The sequence below is a fragment of the Anser cygnoides genome, chromosome 8, assembly GCF_040182565.1.
Source record: "Anser cygnoides isolate HZ-2024a breed goose chromosome 8, Taihu_goose_T2T_genome, whole genome shotgun sequence".
Taxonomy (NCBI): Eukaryota; Metazoa; Chordata; class Aves; order Anseriformes; family Anatidae; genus Anser; species Anser cygnoides.
The window spans coordinates 29,599,604-29,619,210 of record NC_089880.1 but is presented as its reverse complement, the minus strand read 5'-3'; the positions used below and the strand labels follow the sequence as shown (position 1 = coordinate 29,619,210).

Sequence of the window (19,607 nt, the reverse complement as noted above, 5' to 3'; positions counted from 1 at the left end):
GACATTGGTGGTAGGGTGGTGGTTGGACTAGATGATCTGGGAGGGCTTTTCCAACCTTAATGATTCTAGGATTCTATGATTCTATTAACAGACGTGACCATGCGGCTGGAGGCGAAAGGCACCTCTGCACCACAACAAGGCCCCTCGGCCAGCGCGCATCCCTTCGGGGCCGGGACTCAGGGCCGGGCAGCCCGCTTTCCCTCACGCAGGGACCCGCCCGGCCGTCACCTCGGCCCCACGGGCTTCCAGCCCCACTCACCCCATCGCCATCTCCCCGCCTCCGCCCGGCTTCTCCTCAGGGCGCGGCTTCACCCCGGGAGCCGCGCGTGCGCCGCCGCCATGCTGCCCACCCCCTCCCCCGGTCCCTCTTCGCCTCGCGAGAGCCCGGGGCCGCCGTGATGGCGGCGGAGGAGCCGGAGGTGGACGTCGAGGGGGATCCGGCGGCCGTGCCCGGCGAGGGGGCTCCGGGGTGAGCGAGGCGGTGCCCCGGGGGGAGGGCTCCGGGGGGCCGCGGCCGCCCGTGGCGGCGGGAGGCAGAGCCGGGGGGCCGCTCGTCCGCCCCCGTTCTTGGCCGGGCTCGGGGGTCGTGGGGTGCAGGAGGGGATTTGGGGCCCCCTGAGGGGTGTTCGTGGTGGTGGCACGGGGCTGTGGGGGGTCGGGGGTGGGCTTCGTTTTGGTGGCGGGGTAAGGGCGTAGGGCTCCTGTCCTGCAGGGCATTCAGACTTCTCTGTAGAGACTTTGATAGCAAGCGATTACATAAATTGGTAGGGAGGTTTTGTGCCGCATTAAGGGAGAAGGCAGTCCATCAGTGGTGGTCTTCTCAAAGTAAAAAACACTTATTTACAGAAAAATTGTAATCTGGATGAAGTCTGTAAGAGCACTAACCACCCTATTCGCTATGGTTCTATTAAACCTTATGTGCATATGAGCACTCCTCTAGAAGAAAACCTTATTTTCATTATAAGGGGATGTTCTTACCTTATGAGTGGAAAGATGGAGAAATGTTAAGTGGAGATAGCACAAATCAATGGCGCTATTAAAAAACGTAGTTCTGTAATTGCCCATAAAATCCTGGCATTGTTCATTTACGTGTAATTTGCAAGGTCCCTCCTGCTTGCAGTGTTTCTGGATGAGATTTTTTACTACTTGGGGTTTCAGTGGTATCTCGTACACCTTAGAGGTGAGATGTTACTGCTGAGAGCACTAATAAAGATGCTGAGGGGGTTATGCCATGTGTAATCATGGAATCACTGGGGCTGAAAGAGACCTCTAGGATCATCTGGTGCAACCTTTAACCTAGCGCTGCCCCTTATCCTTTGGATCTCATGGAGTATTATGAAAGAGTAACATTACACAATGGTCTGCAATGTGTGGCTTTTAGCTTTAGTATCTCATTCTGCCATCTTCTGTTAATGGTTCTGTTACTGAACTGTACGTTTATTTTAACTCTGACAGCATTCATTTTGTTTGAATATATTTGCGTTGTTTTTGAACAGTGGTTTTTTTTTTTTTTTTCCAGAGATCATGAAAATACAGCTTCGAGCTTGCTGCAGGACCACTATCTTGATTCATCTTGGAGAACTGATAACAGTCTTGTAAGCAATTCTAAAATGAATGGTACTTCTAGCAAGGTTATCACAGCTTCTGTTTTCTCTATTCTCTTACATGCTACATGTTCTTGTACATGCTCTTTTAGAAGTTATTATATATTGAATCTTGGTACTCAAATAACAGCATGACAGAATTCAAAGATTAAGAAATATTTGTATTATTTGCAGCCGTGGACATTGGACAGCAGCATTAGTGAAGAAAACAGGGCTGTCATTGAGAAAATGTTGCTGGAGGAAGAGTATCCTTTTCCTGATGTGCTTTTATGTTTTGTTTTTTTTTTTTTTCTGTGTGCGAACAGAAAACTTCTTGTTTTCAAAGGACGCGGACAAATTTGCGTTTTCTTGTGAATGTGACTGAAACGCTCTCACCTTGTAGGCAGATTACAGGAGTCAGAGAGGATCCCTTAATTAAATGATACAGCTACCCCTAGCTTGTGCTGATGCTAAGTCTTTGGCTTCTTCATGGTCTATTGACAATACCTAAAAATAGTCACAGTTACATAAGTTTACTGGTTGGAAACGTAATGTTCTTGGGTAGTCACTTGAGAGGGAGGGAGGAAGAGACAGCTGGAAAGACACTGAGGTACAGGCAGGGATGACTTAAATTACAGAATTTGTAGGCCTTACATAGGTAGCACAAGTTCTTCACTTGCACTGGTTCACTGTCTGTTTTGGTTTTTTTTGGTCTTGTTACGTGTATACTTTGACAACATGCAAGATGAAATGAGTGGAAAACACAGCTTTATTTTTTTTTTTTAAAGTTTTGGCTGAAATATTCTTATCATTAGTAGTGTTTCTGGCATAAGTTGACCTCAGCAATCAAGGGAGATGATGGCAGTACTATTCATGGTCCAGTTTATATTCATGTTCTTTTTGTGATTGAGTAATACTCAGTAATAAAAGAAACAAGAAAATAAAGCAACAGAATGAATTACTGAGGATTAATTTGAAAACGGATAAGGTATAAGTACAAAGAAAAGTACTCAGTATGGTTTCTATGTCAAAAAAGAAAAATTCTGTTGTGGAAGCAGGGTACCTAGTTTGCTCAAAGTAAAGTGAGCATGTAGATTCAGAAATCAAATATCCCTTCCTTCTGTGTTACTACTAGGAGTATGTGAAATAGTGCATATTTCAGTTTTGAAAGCCGTATGTGCAGTTATTTCTATAACTGAATGATTGTGAGCCAGTGTAATTTATACGATTTTTAGAATTCTCACATGTACAGCTATTCTTTATGCTTTGAAAACTTTCTTAATAACAATTTCAGATATTATTTATCTAATAAATCGCTTTCTGAGAAAATATGGCTCAATCAAAAGGAAGCAGAGAAAAGATCTATGAAAAGGTAAGCCGTGTTCTAGAAAAAAAAACTCACATAAGGAACTAAAAGTCCTTCTACAATAAGGTTACTTGCTGAGATATGCAATAGCATCACAATTACTAATTTTAATTTCATTCTGTTTTGTATTTGCAGTCCACATAAGAAAACTGGAAAAGTCATGTACGTACACTTTAATAAGAGTATTATTTATTTTATTTTTTTATTAATTTTATAAATTTTTACACTTTGAGTTACATTTTTCAGTGTGGCTTCTGATTTGTTAAGATACAGTACACAAAAAATAGTTAGTTCCACAAGATTAAGTTGTCTGTACAAAATTATGTAAGGGATCTTGCAGCACACAGAAATGTGTGTAGTAAGAGGCTTGTAGTAAAATACATACATACATACATACATATATATATATATGTTTTGTAGCACAGTGGTCCTTATATTTTAAAAAAAGTGTTGATTCAAGGTGGCTTTCTTGCCTGAACTTCTCTGTTTACTTTTTCTATGTACTCTGCATTGTTAGTTACTGACAAATGTTGTGTTGTTTTGAATCTTCCTTTGTGTTAGAGAAATTGACATAATTCTCAATGTTCAGCCACATTCATGCTTAAAACAATACCCTGAGCTTTACAGGAGATGAGTATTAGTCCTCTTGTCAGGAGTTGTCTTCAGTTACTGAGATTTGAGAATGTTTTTAAGAAACCACTAACTTCGGTTTCCTTTTTGTCCTAGGGTGCGATCGCCTACAAAATCAACTAGCTACTCAGTGAAGTGGACATCGGAAGAAAAAGAACTGTTTGAACAAGGACTGGTATGTTTATGTTTATATGTAATATCTTGTTTAGATGTCATTAATTTAACTTCAGTAGCAAAATAATAATAAGTAAGCTTGCTATATTTATCTGCTTCTGCTTTTACACTTCTAATTTGTTGAAAATAATTGCCACCTACTAAGGGTGTAATGATAAATCAGATTTATACTGATGAATTGCCAAAAATGGTTCTGTTTGTTTACCAGATTTTGTTTGTGTGAGACTGATTACAATTTGAGATCACAAAGTATCTCAAACATGCAGCTTTATGAATTGTATAATCATATTGCTGTAGTTAATTGCATACTACATTCTGTAGTTAAAGCAAGTTAGCTAATAAAGTGAAATCTGTTAGCTAGTATGTCAAGATCTTTAGAGATGTTATGCTTGTACAGTGTTGAATGTAGTAGTGTTTGATTCAGCAAGTAAAAATTTACTTCAGCAGGATTCCTCAAGTTAATAAGCAACATAATTTATAGCATGTCTGCAGTGAGTGAAGAACAACAATAATTCTTACTGCTGGATGTGCTTTTTTTCTTGGTAGAATATGTCTAGTGGGATTCTTGGGTTTAGTTGTACTGTTTGTGTGTTTGTAATGAATGATTGAGTTTCTAAATCCTTCTTGGACATAAAGTGCAATGTCTGTAACATTAGAGGCTGGCTAACTTCAATGTGCTCTGTACTAGGTGAAGTTTGGCCGCCGGTGGACAAAAATTGCCAAGTTGATTGGAAGTCGTACTGTTCTACAAGTAAAGAGCTATGCTAGGCAGTACTTTAAGAACAAGGTAAGCAGTATCTTGAGTATGTTGTTGTATGTGTAGTTTGGTTTTCATCTGTCTTTTTCAGCATACTGCTGTCAGAGTACCTAGTCTATTTCTTTTCATATTCAGAAAAGTAGAACATGCTTATTTGCAGATTTAAATATGAAATTAGACAGGACTTCAAATTCCCAGAAAGACTTCAATATTTTTATTGCTGCTGTAACTAAACAATGTGTAGTATAACTAAGTTCTCATGATGATGATTTTTAGTCTGAAAATACTTGTTTTCTACACTATAGCTTTACTATATGAACTAAAATGAACTACACGTTCATTGTAGATTTAGCTTTAGTTGCATTTGAAACATTAGGGGCTTTTAAGAAGGAATTACTATTGTCTGTTTTTGAACTAAAGTAAATGCTAGTAGACTTTGGCTAGTATACCTATAATGCTGTGTAAAAGTTGATTGCAATGGATTAAAATTTGTTGGAAAGTAAAATTTCAATTTTACAGGCAGAGGGGATTGTTTTCTTGTTTTGTTTTTTTTTTTTTTTGGTTTTTTTTTTTGTTTTTTGTTTTTTGTTTTTTTTTTTCCTCCTAAAAGTATTTTGTACTTTTCTAAGGCAAAAAATGATGAATCTGAAAGAGAAGAGCAAAATCAGCGTGGTAGCAGTCTTCCTTCTGAAGATGGGATAAGGGTAGAAGCATGGTCATCTGGAAACTTGAGAGGCCGTGCAGACCCTAATCTGAATGCAGTGAAAATTGAAAAGCTGTCCGATGATGAAGAAGTAGACATAACCGATGACATGGATGAACTATTTCCTCCTACGTTCCAGCAAGATCCTGGAAAACCTGAATTATCTGTGATTTCAAGAAGCCCAGTTGAAGAAACGAAAGGAATGGAACACGTTTTTCCATCTGTTGGACATGGTTCTGCTATTTCTTTCCCTAAAGAAGATTCTCAGCATACCAAACAAGACACAGCGAATGTGTTGCTATTTCGAGGTGTTGCAGCAACATGTTCTCAGCACACGAACGGTGATAAATGTGTGAATTTGGATTACCAGCAATGCAATAATTTTATTGAGAAAGTTGAACAAGGTAGAACAGTAACATCTTATGGGTCTAGACAAGTTGCTGATAAAGAGCATAATGAGGAGCAGAAAGACCTTGCTGATAATGGATTGCTTTTTCATTCTCCCTGCCAAGTGGATGAAGATCATCAAGAGGAAGCAGAGGACCTTAAACCACCTGATCAAGAAGTGGAGATTGATAGAAGCATCATCCTGGAAGAAGAAAAACAAGCTATTCCTGAATTTTTTGAAGGGCGTCAGGCTAAAACACCAGAGCGTTACTTGAAAATTAGGAATTATATTTTGGATCAATGGTAAGATGCGTTAATTTTGCTTTCTGAAATAAGGGATTCAAATCATAGAATCATACAATAGTTTGGTCTGGAAGGTACCTTAAAGATCATCTAATTGCAACTGGTTGCAATATTACTTGTGTCCTCCTTGGTTGTAGCTAAAGCAGTACTTAATCCCAATAGCTTGCTTCTGAAAATAATACAATTATTTATATGGTAGCATTCTAAAGATTACGAGTGAACAGCCCTGATTATTAATGCTTCTTTTAATTCTTCCTTTTTTTTTTTGTGGCATTCTGGAAGCTAGGCAATGTAAATATTTCGAAGCATTACAGAAATAAGCATTTCGTTCTGGTATAGTAGTTAGTCTGGCTACCATTTTGGCAATGCTTATTTTCCTTTCAGTTTTTGTCATCCAATATATAAGAAAGCATATATGGCTTTAATGTTTCTTCAAAATATGTGATTAAACTTGTTCCATAATGGCGTGTAGCATTGCCTTCATAGAAGGGCAGCTAAAAGGAAGTCTGCACTATAGAAAAGATTCTTGATTGAAAAAACTTCAAATTAAGAATCAATTTGGAGTAGCGCTCGTACATTTGAATATTTTATGTTCCATCTGCAAAGAATCAGTTTAAGGAACCTTAATGATCTGTGGTAGCAGGCTAAACATAGCTTGTTACAGTTTTGGTTTACGTGCCTGTTGGCTGGGTTAGCTTGCTTTTTAGTAGAAAGAATTACCAAGTCTAACTGGGTTCTCGTTGAGTGGCCTTAGTATATTAACAGCTTATTCTAATTTAAATTTGTTTTGTGAAACTTGTATTTTTGCTGCAATTGCTCTGCATGGTGTGTGCATCAGGGGAAAAAACATTTCGGTGTCTCATCTTAACCTCAGAGAAGTCACACGAGTTGCCCCCTTCAATGGTTTTTGTGATTTGATAATGTGTTCTGCTTTATTTTAGGGAGAGATGTAAACCCAAATACCTGAACAAGACCTCAGTGCGTCCGGGCCTTAAGAACTGCGGTGATGTTAACTGTATTGGACGGATCCACACATACTTGGAATTAATAGGAGCAATTAACTTCGGCTGTGGTAAAAAAAAAAAAAATAATATATATATATATTTTTTTATTGGAATTGATTCAAAACTTAAATTTTAATTGGTGCATCCTGAGAGCATCTATTGTTGGGTGTCAGCTTTCCTATTAAAATGAATGTTTTAGTGGGAAGGGTGAACGTGAAGGTTGGTAGATAAGTCTTCAAAAGAAAGTCAGTTCACTTCATTGTAAGCACAGATGACTACACTTAAGCAGAACCAAGGGTACACGTGGATAGTCTTCTAACTTCTCTGCTCCCTGTACTTTAAAAGTCTTAAATAGTTGTTTATTTAGGTTCTGTAGCAGAGAATCTTAGAACTTCATTTAGCATGAAGTCCTGAGACATACTGCACCTGAAATTTTGCCTTCCTTCCACGAAGATAGCATTAGAGCTACTGTTTCCTTTTCCTGCTTTCCCATATTGAATTGTAAGTATTTCCTAAATAAAACAATGTCTTTGCCCTCAACTACTTCTAACAAGAATCAAATACTAGAATACTAGTATGTATACACCTAAAAGTTACTGTCGTTAGTACTCTGAGAGGCTCTATATTGGGTTGATTTTGGTCCTGAGCTGAAGGACACCTAAGAAGAGAGCAATGACCTACAATAAATTTTGTGTGAAGTAGAAGTTACTAGAAATTAATTAACAAGAAGGAAGGAGGTTTTCTGTCTTAAAAATTCTGTGGTAGCGAGAGAAGACTACAATCATTCAGTAATATGACCATCAGGAGATGTCATTTCAGTGTGTTGGGTTCTTCTTTATGGCATTTGCTTATCACTTCATACTTTACTGAAGTACAGCATGTATCTGTTTATCTGTTCTGTAGAACAGGCTGTCTATAACAGGCCCCAACCAGCTGATAAAACACGCTCCAAAGAAGGCAAAGACACAGTGGAAGCATACCAGCTCGCTCAGCGTTTGCAGTCCATGGTACGTTTTTGGGGGCAGGGGAGAAGAAGGTGGGGGGGAAAAAAAAACACTTAACATGTAAGTTTTTTCAGTTTTTATTTTCAAGTCAGGGCATCTCAGGAAACTTCTTTTGTTTGGTTTGCTGTTTCATTAGGATGCCGTGCAATTCAAGTGTTAGTCTTAAGTAAGTCCTAAGTTAGTCTGAAGTTTTGCTTTCTGACAGGTATCTGTCCTAATTTCTCTTCTCTTGCATAAAGATAAGTACCTGAACAGAAATCAAAGATTATGTTTCAGTCTTTTCCACGTAGCCCCAGCTACTTCTCTCCATGATTTATTAGCCTAAATTAGCCAGAAAACAGTGGAGTGTATTGGTAGCGTGTGATTAAGTTGCTTGTGTTTTAATCATTAAGTATATTGTGTATATGATATAACTTCCTGTGTGCATAAGGCTCTCAGTTAAGCACAGTAATAACTCATTCATAATTACATGAGTTACAAATGTTTTCCAGATTTAATTTTCATATTTGCATTTAATGTAGCATTTTTAAGTACTTCATAGCAGAGTAAATCAGTTGATGAGAAGAAAACTAGATCAATCTCACTTAAAAAAAAAATTAATATGAAGAACAGTAGCATACACTAGACGTAAACGTACTGGTTTATAGCTTTGTGTTGTCTGTGCTGTAATTTGCAGTTGGATAATAATGTGCTGTTGCTGCCAAGGATGTTGATGTTCCGTGGAGCGTCATCCAGGTGTTTTTCTTTACAGCCTTTAAAAACTGAAAACTTCGCTGGTGATATTTCATGGCAGATTGCAAGCTACTTAATTCTGCAGAACTCCAGGGTGTTTTTTCATTTCTGGAAATATGTCATAGTGTTAGTAAAACTCATGCAGCAGTAACCTTTTGGATTATGTTCTTATGATTGATTAAATGAAGCAAATGCAGTTTTTTCAGAAGTTTGATCTTTCACTCACGTTGATTTGCTTGCTGCAGCGTACAAGAAGACGGCGAGTGCGAGACCCTTGGGGAAACTGGTGTGATGCTAAGGATTTGGAAGGACAGACATTTGAGGTAACACATGTTTTAAACTCTATTTACAGAAGTAATTCTTGGTAATGGCTAGCAGGTGGTGTTGCATCAAATATTACACAACCATTTTCCTCTTATAGGTATTTAAATTATTGGTTCTGCAACAGCAAAACTAAAAATAATGTAGCAGTTGTTACATCTGCTGATAAATACAACTGTACTTTGGTGTTTACAAAGGTGTTCATGTTGTGAGTGTGTATGGACCTACGTAATTTTATGCCTGTAAAGCTCTTTGCCTTGTTTTGTAGGAGACTTCATGACCCTTTATTTTCAGTTATAGAAAAATTGGTTTTGCTTCATGTTAAATAGAACCTTTGCATGGTGGGAGATAGTGTAAGGCAATGCTAAGGTTAAAATATTGAGTCATCAAGGATCAGAAAAACCTGAAATGAATTTCTGTGCTGATTCCTTTTGCTTATAACCTAAAATAAATCAGTTTTATTTCATTACAAAGTTCAGTTTTATTTGATTTGAAATTACCACGAATCTGGCAGGAAAATATTGGTTCACCTTTTCCTTAAAAAACAAAAAGAATTGCCTGGTTTTTTTTGTTTTTTTTTTTTTTTTATTCTGGATATTTGAAAGCTAAATGAGATGACTTTCTACTGTTATTTAAAAAAATAAAAACACGAAAAACCACCACATACTACAGTTTCATAGTTTACCTTTCTTCATAGTTTCGCTTTCTGCAAAATACAGCTCTGGGTTGAAAGAAAAATTTGAAAACTTTAATCCCTGAAAAGGTGTTATAATAAACTTTTCTCCTTAATTTGCATTTATGTATAGTTTGGGATTGGGCTGCGATTTTTTTTTTTATTGAATTTGGTTGCCTTCAGAAATGTAAGAATTCTCCCTTCAGTCTTGCAGACTAGGTCTCTATCGTTACTTTCAGGCTGTTTGATTCTGCTGTGGCTGTTGCCTTCTATCTTGAGTAGTCCTGTAACACAACAATCGGTGGCATATCAAGAGGACACTGATAGCAATAATTCATTTCGGCCTTGTCTTAGAATCACTACTGAAAGAGCACATAAGACATTGACAGATTAATTTATTTCTTTTTAGCATCTATCTGCTGAAGAATTAGCAAGAAGAAGAGAAGAAGAAAAACTTAAACCTGCAAAATCTTCTAAAGGTTCAAGACAAATAAAAAGGTATTTAAAGTACATCGTGTTCAAAAGTAGATCCAGAAATAAAACAACTGGCTTGTGTGGTGTCAGGCTGGAACAAATAACATGTGTGCATGTCAAATGTTTAATACAGAAATTCACAAGTGTGGGTGGTGAGGTTTCTATACTTGGTGGAAGCCATCCTAATATGGGATGAACAAATCCAGTGAAGAAGACATTCTTCCTACACCAAGGAGACAGTGGGAAACTTGGAAAGTTTCCTGACTGTCCTACATCTTTAGAGAAATTTTCTTTCATTTTATAGTTCCTTTGATCCCTTTCAGCTGATACCATGCTGTTTATTCACTGAAGAAAAACAGGTACGTATCTATGAGTGAATAGTTGAGAATGCTTTGTTTAGTTGTATTACTTTTCTTATACTCATTATTGTGTTTATCATTTCAGGAACCTTTTCAGGTGAAAGTGTCTTCAGAAGCACTTTTAATAATGGATTTGGTGAGGATGAAGTTTTATCTTTCAGAAAGCTATGATGCATATGTGTGTGGTTTTTAGTTTTGTCTTATTTTTAATGGGCAACATAACCTAAATACTGTGCTGCTAAATCTTCTTAACTTCTTTCCGTTCAGACCTAGAGGTGACAGTCCAGTATTAAAGCCCCAAAAAATTAATAAATTTTCTGTATTGTGCTCAGTTTTTCTAGAAGGTAAATGGTTGTGCACTGATAAGAGTGTTAGTACTTTAATCGTAATTTACTAAAAACTATTCTCTAAAACAGTTTGACATTTTGAAAACTTTTGGGTTTGTTTTCTGCTACTCTGGGTGTTTATAGAACGACTTGTCTTTTAATATCAACACATTGCACCAAAGTTTTTTTTGCAGTTGTTGAGCACATCACAGCATTGTTCAGGCTTTGGTGTTTGAAGCTAGCTCACTTTATATGTGGAAGCGTAATAAAGATACGCAGTATCCATGCGAGTATATAACAAACAGATGTAATCTTTCCTGTTTATTTCAAATTGAAGCGCTGGCTATTTTAGAGTCTTTATCTGTCCTAGGTTTTCCTTCTAAATGTCATTGAGAAATTACTGAATTGCAACTGTGAAAGCCAGTGCATTCTATCATGTGCAAATCAAAGCTAGGAGAAATTATACAACTTTAATAATTGTTTAATATCATTTTAGCACTCTCATGTGTCTATGGCAGAAGTAATAGGGTTGCTAGGTGGAAGATACTCTGAAGCTGATAAAATTGTAGAGGTAAGTGTTTATCTTTTCTCCGTTTTCTCTATGACGTTAAAACTTTTGTTAATATATTTATTAATTTCATAGAAACATAGAATCATAGAAAGGTTTGGTTTGGAGATTATCTAATTCCAACCCCCCTGCCATGGGCAGGGACACCTTCCACTAGACGAGGTTGCTCAAAGCCTAAGGGCAACTACTTTAAGTATATTAAAATTGTCCTTCATCGCTATAATCTTCAAATGTTATTTATGTTTCTGTTCAAACGTTGGCTCGTCAGCTCTTTCATGAGGAAGATCTGGTACTGACTCTTAAAATTCTTTAAATGAATTTTATTTAACTGATTAAGATTTCTTGCATTTATCCATCTGGAGACTTTTTTAACAGGTTTGTGCAGCGGAGCCGTGCAATAGTCTCAGCACAGGACTGCAGTGCGAGATGGATCCGGTATCGCAAACACAGGCCTCAGAAACACTTGCTGCCAGAGGATACAGTGTTATAGGGTGGTACCATTCCCACCCGGCGTTTGACCCCAACCCTTCTATACGAGATATTGACACTCAAGCTAAATATCAGGTACTTACTGGTCTGTACATTAATAATAAATAAATAACCGAAAAAAGCTAACAACTCTAAAGCCCCTCTGGTATTTACAACTTTAATGCACGTTGCTGCACTCATGCATATTAAAACTGTGTTCATAAATTGGTTTGTAGCTCTGCAGGGCATGCTAACATACAGGTGGTTTAAATGAAGTTGAACAAGTGTGAATGTTTGCCAGATTTTCCAGTGTTTTCTGACTTGTCTATTCTATTTTTTTAAAATTTCAGAATGGTGTTGTGAAAAAGACTTTCTTATCTGTGTCATTTGTTTGTTTGTTCTAGAGTTATTTCTCCAGGGGTGGTGCCATGTTCATTGGAATGATTATAAGTCCTTATAACCGAAATAATCCTCTTCCATACTCTCAAATGACTTGTCTAGTAATTAGCGATGAGATCAGTTCTGATGGCTCCTACCGTAAGTACTGATAGTTTACCCACTGTTTTAATTTTTCTTTATCGTTTGGATACTAAGGGGAAAATGTTGTGTATTCTTGAACTGGAGCTTGAGAAACGGGTATATATGTGGTGCTAAGGGAGGATTTCTGCTGTACAAAACCAGAACTTTCACCTAAAGAGTAATCCTGCAATCCCTTGATGTTGGGACAAAAATTTACAGCTATAAATGGATTGTTTTTCCTGTATACTATCATAGTATTACCCACAATCTGGTAAGGAAATAGAGGCTGGGGCAAGGGTCACTATTACATACAGCATCCTATGAGTAGCTGAGAAACTGTTTCACATGTATTGCTAAGTCTTGTAAAGCAGCATAGTTTCTAATCCTTTGATAGAGGACACAGAAGTATTATAGCAAAGACTCGGCTGCTATAGTGACAAAGAATTTTTACTCCGCTAATTTAATATACAGAAAGTTAAAAAGTCAAACTTGCCAGCTGTCCACAAAAAAGCAGATATGAAAGACAAATTGTCAAGCGGATCCTAGAAATGGTGTGCTAGCATGAATCCCAACCTAAGATATAAGGTATAAGTTGTTGCTTAAAAATATCATGGGCATTTCATGAAAACAGAATGTCTTTCTTGAATAGTTAAGAACACATCATATAAGATGTATGGAATTTCAAGTGTTGATCAGATACTCGTTCCCTGACATTAATCTGTGGATAATTCCCAGGATAACAGTTTATTGCTGTAGTCTCTGCTTCTTCTCTGTCCTCCCTTCCCCTGTTTTAAGTCATGATTTTTGTATCCAAGCACGAAAGATTCCAATATTTTTGGCAAGGCAGTAGAAGAGACCATGTGACCTGAAATTCCGCATCTTTTTTTCCTGTGGAAGTAAGCAGAACAGGCAATGGAGACTTGCTTCATAGCTGTAGGGGAAGTGAAGTGGTGACCACATCTGTGCAATAATTCTTAAACTAAAAAAAATAAAAGTGGTACTGAATTATGAAAAAAAAAAAAAACTTGATTGATTTTGCTGTTTTTTCTGTTACACTGTGGATTTCTGTGTGCTTTTTTATGGCACGAGGAATTGCAGAGGATACGGGGGAGAGCAGACTTGTTGCCTACTCCCACCAAAATTAAATTTGCAATGAAAAATGTCATACTTCTACTTCAGCCTCCTTGATGTTGGCAAGTAATGGGGCTTATAAATAACACATATTATCTATAGGAACATAAATAGTGAATGTTCATGTTCAATTGATTACAGGCCTGCCCTACAAATTTGAAGTACAGCAGATGTCGGAGGAACCTCAGTGGGAATTAATATTTGAAAAAACAAGATGGATAATTGAAAAATACAAATTCTGTCACAGGTATACATCTGTTTAAATTACAAAGATAGTCAGTTTAGAATTTCTGCATATTTATTAGTGGTGTTTCAATGAAGACATAAGTCTGCTTTCTACCCTTCTACTACTTCCTTTTCCTCTTTCAACAGCAGTGTCCCCATGGATAAAATTTTTCATAGAGATTCTGACCTGACTTGTTTGCAGAAAGTAAGTTTTTGCTTCTTTGAATTTTCAGTTGTAACGTTTTGTAATTTTAAATACTGTTTAAAATACAAATCCGTTTGGTGTCACGAGGTGTCACAATTTTAAAAATTAGAGATGTAGACTAATAGCTATAAATTGGTTTTAAAGAACTTAATTTACAAAATAATACACGCCTTGCACAAAAGAGACTGTTTTTAATCCTTTTTTGTCATAGCTGTTTATTGAGTACTGATCACAAAGTAAGATCTTTAAGTATTGCCCCTCTTTGTACAATTGGTTATAACTCATTGCTACAATGATTGGGTATGGCTCTTTTCCAATTGTATAAGGGGGGGGGGGGGGGGAAGAGGAGCCAAAAGGCCCAGGCTAGAAGAATCTGGAATTTGTTCCTTTGTGGCTGTTCCTTTTAAAACTTATGTTGTTCAGTTAAATGCTTTCTGTAGTGAGAAGAGGAAAAAACAATACCTATGAAATATTCATCAGCTAGAAGGAAACGAAAAATCAGGAATAATAACAATTTTAAAATTTCCTTTTCTCTTGACTAGCTTTTGGAGTGCATGAGGAAGACTTTAGACAAGGTAACAAACTGCTTCATTGCTGAAGAGTTTTTGACTCAAATAGAAAACTTATTCCTCTCCACATACAAGAGTGAAGAAAAGAGTAATGCTGAAGAAAATAAGAATGAATGTTCAAATGAATCACCAATGTGACGGCTTAAACAAAACAGAACTGGACTTTTCTTTTTTTCTTGCTTTCCATTTTCTTTTCCTCCTGGCCCCAATTACGTCAACTTTCAAAATTATTACCCTTTTAATAGTAACAGTCAAAGAATCCCGCATCTTTTTATTGTTATGGCTCAAAGATACCTTGAAAAACTAATGAGTGTGATCTGACTACATGAAGAACATTTAGCAGTTTGCAAAAACCAAGTATCACAGGGTTAGTTAATTACCACAGTCTGCCATTTGAGAAGGAGGAGTTGTTGAGTACTGTGATTCAGTCTTCATGGAGTGTATCCTGTCTTTTCTCAGGTCTTTCAGTTTTGGAATTGTCTTTTTTTTTAATTTTATTTTAATCTTCAGGTACACATCTGATGCTCAGTGAATTTGCTCCTTAATACTTTAGAATTTCTAAGTTTGAATGAATTCACAGAAGAGAAGTCGACCACTTCACTGAAATGAAAAATTGTTAGCTCACTCATTTTGAATTTTTCTGGTATCTGAAATTTTCTTCAGTTTTGCTTTACTGTATCATCTGTTGTCATCTCCCCAATGATCCCTGTTGTCAAGTAGCTTTTTGGCATATTCTTTGCCACCTTGCATCCATATTTGCTGGGGAAGGGCTGGCAAGTTTTTGACTTCTCATTACTAATTGTGCTCATTTCCAGTGGAAATGGTAACTCCTGTTTATTACAGGTTACAGTCTCTGATCTTCCATTCTACGGGAAGATACCTTGTTCTGTTAGATCATTGTGATTTGTCCACTTCTAATTGCCACTGTTTCCTGTGGAAACGAGCTCTTCATTGATGGCAAGCTTAGTGCAACAAGCAGAAAAGTATTTGTCTTTTTGAAGGAGGGAAAAAAAAATAAACCAAGAACAACAAAACAAATCCCTACAACTTTTTAATTTAGTTCTCTGCAATGTGCAGGTCAACAAGAAAACGTACTGGTTTTATCAGTTCTTCAATTATGATCTCATATAAGTGTAAATTCAGATAAATTAGTCATAAACAGATAGATCTTCATTTGAGAATTTTTCTTGATTGTAATTTGCATGAGCTCTGTGAGCAGGTTCCATGAGCTATATCACTGAATCTTCACAGAAAAATGTGCTTTACATTTTGTTCTCTAAATCTCTAAGAGGAAATGTGACTTGTATACAGTTACTACTATTTACAGAGATTTATCTTGGACAAAGTTTCTCGGGTATGTCTGAAATATATTTGAAAACGTAAAGCAAGCAAGAACTTGAGTTTATACCTAGAGGGTATAAACTTGAGTTTGTCCTAGAGGGGATGAAAATAGGCTTGATTCTTATTTGAAAAATATAGGTATATGTATATGTATCTACTTCGATATATATAAGTAGAATTTTAAGATTTTATATGTTTAAATCTTTAACTTCATCTTTTCATTTTTATAAATAGAGTTTGAAGAGCTTTAAAATTGTAGAGTTGCATCCTAACGAGGGAACTCCTTTGCAGAAGTTGAAATTATTTTTTTAATCATGCCTCACGTTAGTCTCCTGTTTCTAAATGGAATTGCAGAACATGATCATATTAAAATATGAGCACTTGATGGTTCTCTCAATGCAGATTCAAGAGCTGTGGTCTTAAAAACATTGGTGAATGTTCTACTTTCTCTTCTCTGTCATATCTGCTTGTGCACAGTTTTAGGTCCCACTTCTATGTATAATTTACAAGCTTGGTGCATCCATCTATTTAAGGCATGTTGGCTCTGTCTGTGTATATTCTAAAGCATTATCTTTGAGACTCCCTAATGAAAAATACTGCATGGCTTTCTGTATTTCTCATTTAGACTGCATTCTTGTCGACAAAGCATTCCATTCCCACTTAGTTTTGGAGCGTTCTACAGTATTAAGGTATTCTGTTGCAGTTTTGCATAGGGTACTGTAGAAAAATCACACAGTATATATGTACTAAAAGCTGTAATTAGTTCCAATTTGTAGAAAGAGAAATTTAAACCTCGTGTAACAGCAGTATGAAGTAGATAATGTTCTTTGTCCGTATATGGTATACTTCCAACCATTTCAGGACGTTACCACTGTTTGGTAACACTGACATCCGATGTGCCAGCTGCTTTTCTGTTTACTAATTAAAGTGAGTTAAAGTAATGCAGTTGTATTAATTGGAGTTAAGTCATGAAAAGTCAGAAAAATCAAGTAAAACATATTTCTGAACCAGTTAGTGTCTCTTGAGAAGAGGACATTGTGTGCGTGTCAAATGCTCAATACTGCAGAAAGACCCCAAATTTCCCAAGAGTGATTCTTGTACCTAAGGTTATCCATTGACAACATTTCAAGGTGGAAGTGGGGTGGAGGGGGAGAAAATAAACTGCTTGTATCACTGTAATCCTGTATTACCACACAGTACTGTATGTGAATTGAAAATACCATATCTATCGTGCTAAGTACTAATTTTGTGGGCAGGAGACCTGGTAAGAAAACAACTAGTCTGCTTTTGATTTTTGACTTTGTGACTGATAATATGAGTTTGGAAGTTGCATGCTTCTGAGAAGATAAAAATCTATAATACTAATACTGTCAGTTCTGCTACAAGGTACATGTAAGGCATTAAATCTTTTTCTTGGAAAACTTTTTTTTTAACCAGCTATTCTTTTTATGATAGCTTTTTTTTAGTATAAATATTGTGGGCTGTTGTGTTTTTTTCTTTTATGTAAGACCACTTGTTATTCCTAGCCAAGCGGTTCCTCAGGAGAGGGGAAATGGTTGAATAGCAACTGGAATGGTGAAATTTAAACTGGAAGAATCAACAGGTGTGTGTATGTGTGTGTATATATATATATAGTGTGTGGGGGTGTGTCTGTATATCTTAGGATATATATTTATTTCTAAGATGTAGCTTTTGGCAAACGTTATTTCTGGGCATTTTTTGGCCAAGTCAAGTTTCGCTATTCCCCTTACTGGCAGTGCTTTTTCACAGATGTTTATGCCTCGTGTTCATGGGGAGGACAAGAGGCTTGCCCGTTATTTTTTGTTCAAGTAACTTTCCAAGAAGTGATTAGTTGAAGGCAGAGAACATTGCCAATAATATTTTTCCCCTTTTGCTCACTACTTTGATATTCCTCACTGGTGGTATACAAAGGTCTACTAATAAAGACTGTATGTTCAGTACCTCAAAAGATGTGTTCCAAATTTGTGATAGCTTCTTGCCTCTTGAACATAAGATCTGGTATTTCTTCGTTCCAAGTCAGTGCCAACAAAAAAAGTGATCGTTTAGGTTTAATACCACTAGAGGGAGCTTGGTCACAGCTGATAGAAAGCAGTAAAAGTAGAGAATATAGTAAACGTGATTGTGGTCTTCAAGTGAGAGCTAAAACTATTCTTACTCATGCATACGAACTTCTAGCTCATGATTAATTTTTACTTTGGGCAGTAGCTGTGTATCTTATTGCTTTAATTTGTTCTTACAAACCCTCTGCTTTGTTCTCCTTCAGAAAATTATCCCGTGATGGTTTGAGGCAAGGATGCTGAGATGGTAATCGGTATCTTCCAAGCTGTTTTCAGATAAGGTGATCCTTCAGCCAGAGTTGTGAAGTAATATGATATGGTTTGGGGGTTGCAGTCATGTCTTCAAATTTGGGTAATGAATATAGCGGTTTGAAAGATCACTGGAGTTGCCTCAGTTGCCACAGGTTAATTCTAAGGGTGGTCATGAAATTATGTTTCAAACCGCTATATTCATTACCCAAGTTTGATTCAAGTAAGTTGGTTCCAGCTCTCTGCTAGGAGTTTCTGGGCTATCAGGTTGTATGTGGGGAGACACACCATGGAGGTGGGAGAGAAGCTGCAGGGAGGCGTACAGCACACCACGCAACGTGCCGCATCTGGTGTGTCCCCAGCGAGTGCTGGGGGAAGGAAACTTGCTGTGCTGTCACTGTGACGCCCACAAGAGAAGTATGGGTACGTGCAGGGTGACTTTGCGTGGCCCCAGAGAGCCTGCGCATGGCAAGTAGCTGGTTGTTCACATCCCAGTGAACACCGTAATCATATTTGATACTGAACAAAGTATTTAATGGCCTAGATAAAAGCATTCTGGTTGTTTAATTGGAAATGTCTTGCTGTTTTACATAGACCTAGTGCCCTATTTTTATGAGATTTAAAATTGTGCAGAGAAATTGTTTCCATGGAAGCAGAGATCACTAAAGAAATAACACACTCCGTGTTTCCTACAGGATTCCTTTTACAGCCTGCTGTTCTAAATAATTAACTCTTGTGTCATTGTAGTTTAGCATGGATTAAAGGAAATGCTTTGTTTTTAGTATCAGAGACGTTATTTTATATATATATGTATATAAATATGTCATCACTTTTTTTATTTTCCTGCCTTTAAAATAAGTCTCTTCTTATTTACAGAGAGAAAAATCCGTCAGTACAAAAAAATCAATGGAAAAGTGAATTTTGGGGGCAATTTATACCACTCTGTCAGGGACACTTAAAATTATTCCTTCTTTCCCCTTCTTTTGCCACTGTTCTACGTTATTTGCTTGGCAATGGTTATGTTCTAAAACTGCTGTTGTACTTCTGGCCACCTTTGAGGGAAGCAGTAATGAATGCAGTTCTTAATTAAGGTAACAGCAGTGAGAATCTTCACCAGCAGGGAAAACAGACCATCTGTTTTAGTTGCCTGTGGTTTTTCTTCCATACATTACTTCTGACAAATCGCTTAATTTTTCTCTACTTTGCTGTACTTGTCTGTGAAAAAGGGGAAACTGTCAAATAACTGTAGGAAGCAGAGACCAAGGCTGAATGTCTGTAAACGTCGTGCAAGCCAAGTAGTGTTACCTAAAAATCTTCATTCATTTGGTGCTTTCTAAGCACAAGGGCAGCTCAGCTCTGCTGCACGGAATTGCCACAGCTCCCTCAAAGCTGGTTGTGAGCTATAACAGCTTATAGCAGTTTAGGATCTGTCTTCCAGTAAAAAAAACTTTAGATCAA

The 19,607-nt window shown here is 37.1% G+C and overlaps 1 protein-coding gene and 1 long non-coding RNA gene across 4 annotated transcripts in view; one reads left to right on the top strand and one right to left on the bottom strand.

The window, feature by feature from the left end:
* The window catches only part of LOC125182582 (uncharacterized), a 21,678-nt gene extending 21,282 nt beyond the window's left edge, over positions 1–396 (bottom strand). The window contains exon 1 of the long non-coding RNA XR_010833330.1: positions 260–396. This is a non-coding gene — a long non-coding RNA (uncharacterized lncRNA). The remainder of the gene's footprint in view (positions 1–259) is intronic.
* On the top strand, positions 170–19,607 carry MYSM1 (Myb like, SWIRM and MPN domains 1). Of its 3 annotated transcripts, XR_010833324.1 has the most exons (21): positions 271–469; positions 1,520–1,595; positions 1,779–1,849; positions 2,878–2,955; positions 3,085–3,111; positions 3,676–3,754; positions 4,442–4,540; positions 5,140–5,903; positions 6,845–6,975; positions 7,811–7,914; positions 8,889–8,966; positions 10,047–10,135; positions 10,416–10,470; positions 10,556–10,606; positions 11,293–11,367; positions 11,740–11,928; positions 12,237–12,369; positions 13,624–13,729; positions 13,855–13,912; positions 14,455–18,181; positions 19,026–19,607. XR_010833324.1 is itself a non-coding variant. In XM_048061970.2 (20 exons), exons 1-20 carry the CDS (start codon positions 399–401, stop codon positions 14,617–14,619), a joined length of 2,496 nt encoding a protein of 831 aa, XP_047917927.2. In that variant the 5' UTR covers positions 170–398; the 3' UTR covers positions 14,620–19,607. The 3 variants fall into 3 exon arrangements, 2 of the variants coding, with proteins under 2 accessions (XP_047917927.2, XP_047917926.2); XM_048061970.2 differs by having other exon boundaries at positions 170–469; positions 13,858–13,912; positions 14,455–19,607; XM_048061969.2 differs by having other exon boundaries at positions 14,455–19,607.